We start from the raw sequence: 11,300 nt of genomic DNA, 5'->3' as shown, positions 1-11,300 counted from the left end.
CACTTTTACTTAATCCTTGGAACATATACTATTTACGATTACATACTTAGTTGAGGAATCTTTAGGAATGCTCTAAGAACTATCTTACGCTACGAATAAACGACCTACTTAGCAGCATCCTTATTATTTTGCAACAACTTGTGACAATGGATGCCAAATATCAAAGGGAGTGTAGGGGGGGGGGGGGGGGGGGATTTCCTACTGTTATATAAGCAGCAACATGTAAAATTATATTGAAAATTTCGAAAGATTAGAAATAAAGAAATGGAGAGGAGTCATAAGTGATGATTGGAAATACAGAAAAGGAGAAGAGTCATAAGTTATGATTAAAAATAAAATAAAAGAGTGGAGCAGGAGGCATGTGCTCTAGGTTCCATTATCGACGCATGACAATAATCATAGATTATTAATAATCATCTAAAAATGGGTATGACAGTATTTTTGAACCTCGAAACTAGTGTTGTATTATCTCTCTTTGCGTGTCTATGGTATTAAGGGGATGTGGACAATAAGTAAAAAAGAAATGTGAGACACACTCAACGGTCTTCAAGATCTGCCAACTTTCTTCTTCACAACTATGCATGCACACACTCATTACTCAGATTCCTCCTCTTGTTCCAATATTTATGCAAAACGAGACTTGAGAAAAACAACAATGAGAAGCTCAAACTCGATTGCTCGGATGTCAGATTCGAATCTCATACATACAATATGGTACTGCTTAGCTTACATACTTGCAATTTAACCATGCTACACAACCCAGAGCTCTGTACGATTTTTTTCTACCAGGAGATTATATAGATCACTCATGTTAAAACTCTGGGTTGGGTCCCATGTAAACTAGTCTTAACACCAAAACTGGCCAGGCCTATATTTATGTAAACCCCATTTAACTCTGTTGGATCAAAGTATAAAGCAGCTGCAGCCATCTCCCCCATTTGGTCCTTCAAACCACCGGTCCCATCCTAAGTTCAAAGGCCCATTGGTCCTGCCATAACATCTCTCAGCCATTTGATTGATTCCAAATGTAAACACTTGAGAGTCTAAAAAAAGCAACTCACAGGGGCAAGAGAGGGTCGGGTGCTTTCTCGATAAGACAGAGCAGCCTGTGAGCCAAGACAAAAATACAAGTTGATCACCAAATCAACACATAAATTTCAGAAAACTAACACAGAAATTTTTTGTTTTTTCTGCTTGCAAACATAGGCTGAGTTTCCTTCCCTTACTCCTCACAAACGGTTGATACGATATCAGTCTGCCCGAGCTCTCCCAGCTCTTTCTGGAATAAAGAAGAAAGCTTGTTTAGTTTATTATCAAATGTTGGCAATGAAGTGAGGCTCAGGCAACAAGAGATGTAGACACATATGATAGTGATACATATCTAAGAAAGTGATCTCTACATTTAGCACAACTAAGGGATCTCTGAGAATAAGCTCAGTATAAAATATCAACATAAATGATGGGCACAAGAGTGACCATCGGAAGTGGGGGAGATATTACCTCCAAGAATCTGACTTCCTCTTCGACGCGACCAAGCTCAGCAAGGATCCTGTGCTTTCCCCGTGCATCACTATCTTCCAATTCCATCTCGGTAGGGCTACTACGATCCTTTTGATTACCCGATTCGCATATCCTCAGATCTGACGAGACTCTCAGCGTCAGAGAGAGAAACCATCGTACAAGTTTGAATTTTCCGCTAATAGATTTTTAATCTTTGAAGGCCCAAAACTATTATAAATTCTAATTTATCAAAGAGGCCCATAACGAAGATTGTGTATTATAGGCGGGGCATTTTATCCATCTGATTAAATTCGTTATTCGTTGCTATTCGATCCGAAAATTCGAGATATACGTAAGCTTTCGAAGCAAAGCAAGTACTAAAATTCAATATCCGTTAAAATCGAAGCAAATCACAAATATTAAAATTTTGGAAAGCGAATATCCGATTCGATCCGTCAATATATAAATACATGTATTTTTTATTAAATTTAAAGATTTAAATGTAAAAAACTATATAATTATTACTCTTACATATGATTTGACAGATTATATTCACATTATTACTTATATAAAAGTATTATATAAAAGGAAGATAAAACATGTATGACAATTATAGATTTTTTCTTAATTTTTGTATTATTATAATTGTTAACTAAGTTTAAAATTTTACAAACTATGTAGATTCACTATTTCTTTTAATTTTTATATTTTATATCTTGCAAAAATAAAATATTTTTACATAAAAAATTTGTATTGATTTTTTAAAACTATTTGTATAAATCAAAACAAATGAAATATCCGTAAGTATCCGCAAATATCTATTTATTTTCCGGATATCCGTTTTTTAATATCCATATTTTTTGAAGCAAAAGCAAATCGGAAAATTAGATATCCGTAACATTCGAAGCAAATCATAAATATCTTCAAAAACTCAGATATTTGATCTGTGCTCAGGCCTAATTATCACATAATACAACGTTACCAATTAATATACCATCTTTTGACCATAGTATAAGTTGTTCTAGAATTTTTATATTATGTTTCAAAAAAAAATTAAGTTCTTTTGATCTTCCTTTTGGAGCATCATAAAGATTATAGAGCCATTTGGAATTTGAAATTGAAACAAAACTTAAAGTTACGTAGAAAAGTGGAAGTCAAAATCGATATTTAGGGAGTAACGTCCATCAACACATCTTTGGTGTCGATCGACATATTTATGCTGTTTAGGGGTGGCAGACTGTTGCTCAAAAAAAATTTAGGGGTGGCAGACTAATATTTTAAGAATTATATTTTTGCCTTAAAATATTCTTTTTGCCAAAAAAGTGTCTTTAACTTATATTTATCTATTTTCGGTCACTATTTGCTAAACATTATGTTACTTAAAAAGGCTTTTACAGAGAAGATGGAGACTCATTCAGAGATTAATTGTAACTACTATATTTTTTACTCTTATAATTTTATACGATCCATCGAAATTTTTACTATATTTTGCCTGATCATGTTTAAATAATCACCTTGTTAAATTTAAAGATTTTCTTAAGTATTTATGAACTTGTGATTTATAAAAGAAATTGGGTAATCATACAGCATCATTTACCAGGATTAATTTAGATGAGAAACATAAGAGAAAAATCAACAGCTAAACTGAATCCTGCTGAACTAAGTTGTTAGTCACAACGAGAGAGTTAGTCTATGACTTAGTGAGCATATCACATTGGCACTTAATGTTTGTCTAGACTATTTGGAATCCCAACGAGAGTCGGACGTCGATGATTTAGACATCTGATAGTAATCACAACGAGAGTTGGATGACTTACTTCTGAATTTGAGTTCTAGGATTGATCTACATAAAATCCTTAATAATATTTATTTGAGTTCTAATTACATGTTTGATATTCTTAGATTCAGCTTTTCGCATCTATTTAAAACAGATTCTATTGGTTTATTTTGATTTATTGATTCCATATTATTTTCCTAGCTTAACATATAAATTTACAGTCTATTGTGTGATCTACATTTTCTAAGGATTTGATCCATAAATATCACAATTGATCTCTTGTTTAAAAGAATTGCTCCTGGATTAATTTGAGCATATCAAAATTGGCATTTTTGCCACTGAGTACTTGATTCACCATTAGACTAGGTGAAAAAGAAAGTCTAGGTTTTCATTTTTTTAACTTGTTTTCTTTTCTCGTGTTTTTCAGGTGCATTTTCGATAGTACCAAACAGAAAAAAAATATTTAATATTTATATTGGGTATTTTATTATACTACGTATGATTATACTGAAAATTCATTATTACTGGAGTATTAATAATGAAAGGATTGCGAAATAAAATTCTAATAGATTTATGGAATACTCATGAGTATTATATTATTAATTTTTAATATGCAAAATATGTTTTATTAAAGGTTTAAAAATGATTAATCTATTTTATGATAATTTTTATAATTCTTATTTGTTACTATTCAGAAATTCGTATCTATTAATATATTACTTAATATATATAATATTCTATCATTAATTTATACAATCAAGTTTTACATTAAAACTACAGCTTAAATCTTACGGTTAAAATTTTACAGTAATAAAATCTAAAGTTACAGCAAAAAATTCAATTATAGTTTTAACAAAAAAACTTAAACTTACAGTCTTTACCAATTGATATAGTTGTCAAATAGTTGAACCTAGCAGTGATTGTCTATCTATATATATAAAAGAGAGTTGAATCTCTCCTGCTGACACATCAGCGTCCACGTCATAAATTAGAAGTCTCACAAGTTGACACATCAGATACGCACCGTATCACTTAAACTTTGTTCTCTCAAAATGGGCTTCGCAGTGGGCTTCGTCCAGCGCAAATAAAATGCTCTTCGGCACTAGGCCCATCGACACTGTTCTACGGAATCCTTAAACAGATGTTCTCCTTCGTGTTCTTCGTCTGTTTTCATTTGGCGCTGAGACTTTCTAGATTCTGTAATGGTGTTTGTGGTTTAATCTTAAATCGTCTTTATTCTCCATCCCACTACGAATCAACCTATTGCGCTTTTCGTCTGCTAGATCCTTATATATATAAACCTTCGATGCGTCGTTTCCGGCAAAATCTATAATCTTCCGGAGATCGCGATCTCTTCATCTCTCTAAAAAAGGCAGCGTCTTGTGGGGTTAGCAAGCTATTCGTCGGCGAGCAGGTGAGGCCAGCGACCATTGGCATTACCCGGAGCAACCACAACTTCAAGCTTTCTGACTATACAATGCCCATACGCTTATGGGTATTCTCAAACCTTGGATATATTATCAAATATATAAGATACTCCAATTTTTCTTTTTCTTTTCCAGCTTTAAAATACTCCAAATTTTGTGAGGCTCATAATCCTTTCGTGGAATATAATTATTTATTTTATGGTTATAGTTTAACTTGCAAATATATGATTATAAATACAAACAAAAGTAATTTAAAAATATATATTATATTTTAACTATGTTTTCGCAAATGAAATTTCTATAAGTTCTAAATGTATTAATGCTTTTAAAAATATTAATAAACTTTAATATAAATATAAATCACTGTTATAGAATAACTTACAAAATCCAATCAAATGACATAGAAGATTAATCTTATTTCTTCTAAGAATAGGAATAGATGAAGTAGAATAAAAAAACTTATATGATGTATAAATCTTTATAATCACACATTGTGAATGATATAGATGATATAAAAGGGAAAAACATTGACAATACAAGTTAGATCAAATATAAATAAACAAATAACACATATTTGGATATTCTCATTTCTAAAATAAAACTATACTGTATAGGAAAATTGGTCAATTGTAATAAAATTATGTTTTCATCAAACTAAAAACCCACAACAAAAAATATAAATAATTATAATAGTATGGTCTCACAACATATACATCAAATAAAAATTAGAACACATCACATTAAAATAAGTATATATTAAATGTTAAACAAAATAAAAATAGACATTTTAACTAAATATTTATAGTATACATATATAGATATAATTATGTTTAAATATTTTTAAAATATATAACTGGTCCGGATCCGGATATACATGCCTAAAATTTCAGTATCCAGATCTTAATGTTTTTAATTTGTATATTAGCCGTTGAAATTATTTTATAGTTCACATCCCGCCCGTAGGGCGGGCCGATCCTAGTATTTAAATATAAGTGAGTTTATTTTGGTGATATCTATTTGTCGATGCAGATTATGGATGGACAAAACTCATAGACTGATTAGATCATACGAGTTAGTGGAGTTTGGGTTATGTGGACATGATTGTCCAATAATCTAAAATATTTAGAGTGTTGACTTATATCAAATTCAAAGAATCTTTTTATAAAATAAAAGTTTTCACGAAAAACATAAAATCTATTTTTTTTTGTCAAAACGTCAAAATCAGTTTTTCTTAACAAAATTAAAAAAATTCCAACTTTTCTTCTCCAAACTGACACAACATTTTTTTGCCAAAACCATAAAATTTTTCTCAGAGATTAATAAATTATATTTTCTCGATAAAACTAAAATCGAGTTTCTCACCGGAAACAAGTTTTTGCGCAAAGATGAGTATTCTCAACAAACAACAAAACAATAAATCAAAAATTTCCATTAAAACTGTAACTACAGAACTTCTCGTAAAAAAATAAAAAATTATATTTTCTTACTTGAGTCATAAAATCGAATTTTTCCATCAAAACTACAAAAGAATATTCGCCTAAACCACAAAAATAAAATTTCTTTTCAAAACCGACAATTAAACTTGTCTCACATGATCTGCAATAAACTCCATGGACAACTCATATTTGTGGATTTGGTTTTCAATGGATCGATCTTTAATGACATACTATATTTTCATCCGCGATTTAAAAGCGCGTGTATATTTTTATTTTAATAAAATTTAATTGAATTTATAATTTTGATTAAAATATTTTTTTAAAAATTTTTCTATTTGTGTTTCAGAAAAATTGTTTTGCTATAATACGTGATTTTCAACCGATGTTTTCATTTCCAATCCAGACCTATGATTAAACCAATAAATCTAGTGATATGTGTATAATTAAGTTCAGTTTAATAAAAAGAATTGTAATTATAATCTTAAAAAACCTTGTAAAAATCTAAAAGTCCACTATTAACCTAAGACCCAATATGAGATGATCCGCTGAAAACAAAAAAAAAATTTTGAAATGTTTATTAAATAATTCATACTTCTTAATATTATATAAAATTAAAAAAATAATTATTTAGACTTTGATGAGATTTGTATTATGTCACTTGAAGAAAATGAAACAATGGTAATGGAAAACAATGGTAATGGAAAACTTTGTTATTGATATGCAAATGTTATTTTCTTTTTTTTTTGTTACTAATAAGCTATGATAAGTTTGTATTTTTATTTATGTTTAGATCTAAAATTAATTTTAAGATAAGTTTTAAAAAAATTTGAACACTCAAAATTGGCGTATCATTATTATGTAAAAGATGACATAATAATAATATATTTTTAATTTGCATGTATATATTCATATCTGATTTTTAAATAATATTATAGATGAAAAATGATATTCAATTTAAATGAAAAATATAATCTGCATAAAAATTAAAATTATTATCATTCGCAAAATATGAAAAGTATTAATTAACATAGCTATAGAAAATATTTTATTTTTAATTTAAATAAATCTTATTTAATATTTAATATTTAAATTAAATATCAATAGAAAAACTTGTAAATATATTGAAATGCAGGGTTAAAAAAAGATCGTGCTTGAAAATAAAGACTTACTTTTTGTTCACCAACAGAAAATAGAAAAATAAAATGGATAGACATATGGATGTGGATTAATCCGGTTGACAATTCTACCGGCTCGGTCCCATATGAAACAATGTATTACAATCAACGGTTATCTGATCGCCACGTTTCAGATTAACCTCTTATTAAAGAGATCCAACCTCAGGCCCGATGGGCCTCGATAGAGAAATGGATGAATACTCAGCGTCAGCGACCACCGTTGCGTTCGACCGTCCGATACCGCTGCTCCGGGGACCCACTCCCGCCGGGGGATCGGAATCAGGTCAATACGTTCTAGCCTTCCGATCCCTGGATTCATGGGCTGCCGCTTACAAGCGTTCCGAAGCCCAAATCAAGGAGCAGTGCGAGGAAGGCGCCAGAATCGGGTGCGCCGTATCCGCGTCCAACAACTGTAAGCCTCCGTGGTGGCGGAGCTTCGGCGGCGCGGTCCCGGACATGAGGGAACGAGAAAAGTGCGAGGAGCGTGAGTTCAAGGAATGTCTGGGTGCGGCCAAGGAGAAGTGCTCGAGATTCGCCAAGGAAAAGTGCTCTGCTGCGTTTTTAGACGCACGAGTCGCGGTGGAGAGGGAGGAGGTTGAGGGATTGGTCTGGCTAGCGTCAATGCCGGAGGACAGCAGCAGGTGGTTGGGTTCATTGGTTCAGGCAAGACGGGGCAAAACTAACCGCAGAGCCAGGGATCTTCTTCTTCTGAACCAACAAAAAAAATCGCATGCTACTTGCCTCTGATGTGAAAGCCTTGTTCAATTAAATCCCCACTCTATTTGTTATCAATGAGCACAAACGGTTACTAAAATGTTTAGATTCAAAAGCTCTCACTGTTTGTGATTTTCTTGGATATGTTAAGCTTGTGTGCTTCAATTTACTATATATATTGCTTCCACTGCAGAAGCCGATTTAAGACTAATTTAAGAAAATCAAGGAAAAGCTATTGTGAGTATGAGTTGGGTTGTTAGCCACTGAAAGATATCGTAAGACTAACTTTCGATTTTCTACTGTACAGTCGCAATGGTAAGTTACACAGTTTGTACTTGTAGAAAGATAACTATGTTTGAAGTTTTGTCTTGAAATACGGGTCTTTTTTTTGTAAGGTTAGCTTGTCTTGTGATGTCTGGGTGAATATGTGAGAGATAGCAGTTAGGTTTTGTATAGTTATCTATTTCTTCAAACGTTTGGCTTTGCACAGTTTAACTTCTCTTTTGAAACACTAAAACATTATGCATTTATGGTAGATCTCCAGTGCCAAAACATGAGAATGGAAAGTGGAGAGGATGACAGAGTGGGAAAAACAACAGATCAAAAATAGAGAGAACTGTGTGCTTTGGAGGGACTTTTCACTTCTTTCAATCGGCATGTGTAATGTTTTATCAGCGAATGGGCCCAAAACAAGGAAGGAGTGAGGCTGTCAGAGCATGACCTAGCTTGGGTTTAAACAATATGTTTCCACATTCATATATTAACCAAAGATAGATCATGCTGGCAGCTTCACTTGTTCCCTTGTGGACTTGTCTTCAAAATACATGAGCAAAACCTTGTACAAAACATATTTGAGGGATTAATAATGTATGGAACGGAAGGAGGTAGATACGTTTTGGTGAAGAAAAAAACTGTAATCTTGGAAGTAAACTAAACCAAAGCATGATAAAAAGGACATGAGAGATGAAGCCTTGTGGTTTATTTATAGATGTTTATAGAAAGAGAGGATTTGAGGAACATCTGATAATGTTAAATTTTTTTAAAGAGATGGTTGGGTACTTGGGTTGGGTAAAAAGGGGAGAGAGACCATGAATTAAAAAGGCCTGAAACAGAAACAGATAGTAAAAGGCCTCTATGAATACCACCCTGGCTAGCTTGATATCCAGGCTTCTGCTTCCTGCTTTTAATATTAATATATGTACATTTTTGTTTTTTTGTCAAACTATTACTATATTAATATAAAATTAAAGGTTGATACATGCATCCAGACGAGGTTGATCCACACATCACTCACATATTCATAACGATGTTGTTCGATTTATAGTATACAACATTTATGATAGATCAACAGTTTTTAATTGTCTATAATTTATTGATTGTTCATATTGCGATTAGATAAATACAAATAAAATAATTTGTTGCTAAGTTTTGATATGCATTTCCAAAACGCATATTCATTTTCAGAGTAAATCAAATATATATTGATATAACTTAATGTTTTCATTGTCTACCTACACTTAAATGCTAGAGATGAATCATACAACTTGCAAATTATTATGTTTAATGTTTAATGAAAACTAGATTTTGACCCGCTCTGTATCAATTTTGTTTTTATAAATATTATATATAATTTGCAATTCTGTATTAATATTGTATTTTGAAAGATAATAATGTGTTAGTTACATCGAATATTTTTTTGCATTTTACCACAAATTATAAAAATGATATTTATTGGATATTATATAAAAAATTGTATAATTAAATTTATCTATAAAATATCTAGAAAATTAATTTCGTGAATTAAACAGTAGAAAAAATAGACAACTATAAATTAGTCTGATATTAAAAATTGGTACATTAGTTATAATATTCATAAGGAAATAAAAAAATTATATGCAATTTATTCCATGACTTATTATGAATGAAAAAAGCAAACATAAATTCACATATACAAACAGATCAAAGCGTATCAGCAAGAAATCCACTTAAAACTACTTTTCGTATTTATTAGAGGCTTTAATATTACTTCAAGAAATGCACGTTTATAGTGTTGTTGACATAACTTAACCTCTTTCTTAGTAGATTTAGGAAACGATTTATTAAAAAAGGAAAAGACAAAAAATATTTAATGTTAAACTTATTAACTATTTCAATGGCATGTAAATATTGTGCAAATATAAGGAATATTTCTTATTTGTACTTCTATTTTAATAGTATAGATATGTCAATTACTGTGTAATCAAGTTTTGGAATGATTCGCAAGTATAGGTGATATGATTTCCAAAATGTATTCAGTTTTGAATTGAACTATGGTATTTGAAATTTTGAAAAAATACTTGAAGTGTATTTTTTCTAGCAATGTTTAACTTAAAGATCATAAAATCTTGAGAAAAGTGTGAGTCACTGTAACTTGCATCCATATCGATCACTTGATTCACAGCAATCGTTGCAACAAGTTATACACCTGAGCTTTGAGATTGGTAATGTTAGTGCTTCACTATAGTTTGTTTGCTGACTACTTTTATATTGACCATTCAGGTGAGGTGAGAAACTCCACATCAAGAAAAAGAAAAGAAGACCTTGTAATATGTTCTTAGCTTTGTTTCAGTTTGAACAAGAAAAACTTATGTACAGTTGTGTCTGATATTTGCTGGGTGTTTGTTGAAACTTAAAATGTAATATGTTTGTTGCATTGCATCAAAGTTTGATGATCAAACATGTGTCTAGTGAAGTTAAAATAGACTCCACTTTGTGTATTTGTTTTTAAAAAGATTTTATTTTTAACGGATAACCCACTTGATTCATGAGATTGTTGTGGATCAAGTGAGGTTTTTTCATTAAAGACTGATAGATCATATATCTTTTTAGAATCAGAAAGTGAGTTGTTGCCTGCTGCGGACGGGTCTTGCAGAATAGATCCAATTCGCAACCCATCTCTACCTGCCGAATACCTAAAAAATCAATGAAAAATCAGTTTTATTTAAATACACAATTTGTATTATGATATTAATATCATTTGCTGATAATTTATTTAAAAATAAAAGTGTTGAGTACCCAGAAAACAAAAGATAAACATCAAAATCATAAAGGTTGGCAAAAATATATAAGAGAAATAATACTAGTAAATAACTAAATATATTCACAAGTTGGTCTGGCGACGCGGGTTTTGGGTAGACTCGGGGAAGCAAATTAATGGAGAAGAGAAATGAGAGAGAGAGAGCGACGTGTGCCTCGCACGTCTTATGGGACCTAATTATTAAATCATATCTCG

At 31.2% G+C, this 11,300-nt stretch overlaps 2 protein-coding genes across 2 annotated transcripts; one reads left to right on the top strand and one right to left on the bottom strand.

Annotated features, from left to right (window-relative positions):
* Nucleotides 1-648: 648 nt before the first annotated feature.
* On the bottom strand, nt 649-1,705 carry LOC108858700 (guanine nucleotide-binding protein subunit gamma 1). Its single transcript, XM_018632583.2, has 4 exons — nt 1,501-1,705; nt 1,227-1,279; nt 1,062-1,106; nt 649-988 (listed from the first exon to the last, which is right to left on the bottom strand). The coding sequence occupies exons 1-4, from the start codon at nt 1,585-1,587 to the stop codon at nt 904-906; spliced, it is 270 nt and encodes an 89-aa protein (XP_018488085.2). The 5' UTR covers nt 1,588-1,705; the 3' UTR covers nt 649-903.
* A 5,766-nt stretch (nt 1,706-7,471) lies between these two features.
* On the top strand, nt 7,472-8,518 carry LOC108858698 (uncharacterized). The gene has a single exon (XM_018632581.2). It carries the CDS (start codon nt 7,487-7,489, stop codon nt 8,060-8,062), a length of 576 nt encoding a protein of 191 aa, XP_018488083.1. The 5' UTR covers nt 7,472-7,486; the 3' UTR covers nt 8,063-8,518.
* The last annotated feature ends 2,782 nt before the right edge of the window (nt 8,519-11,300 follow it).

Source organism: Raphanus sativus, chromosome 5 (assembly GCF_000801105.2).
Source record: "Raphanus sativus cultivar WK10039 chromosome 5, ASM80110v3, whole genome shotgun sequence".
NCBI lineage: Eukaryota > Viridiplantae > Streptophyta > Magnoliopsida > Brassicales > Brassicaceae > Raphanus > Raphanus sativus.
This window is presented reverse-complemented; position numbering and strand designations above follow the sequence as displayed.

What these genes read in the sequence shown, in the direction of transcription:
- LOC108858698 (XM_018632581.2), top strand. Translation starts at nt 7,487, where the DNA reads ATGGGCCTCGATAGAGAAATGGATGAATACTCAGCGTCAGCGACCACC.
- LOC108858700 (XM_018632583.2), bottom strand. Translation starts at nt 1,587, where the DNA reads ATGGAATTGGAAGATAGTGATGCACGGGGAAAGCACAGGATCCTTGCT. An exon ending in GTATCAACCGTTTGTGAGGA is followed by an intron (nt 1,107 to 1,226) that starts GTAAGGGAAGGA and finishes CTTGGCTCACAG; the next exon opens with GCTGCTCTGTCTTATCGAGA. An exon ending in CCCGACCCTCTCTTGCCCCT is followed by an intron (nt 989 to 1,061) that starts GTGAGTTGCTTT and finishes ATGTTATGGCAG; the next exon opens with GACCAATGGGCCTTTGAACT.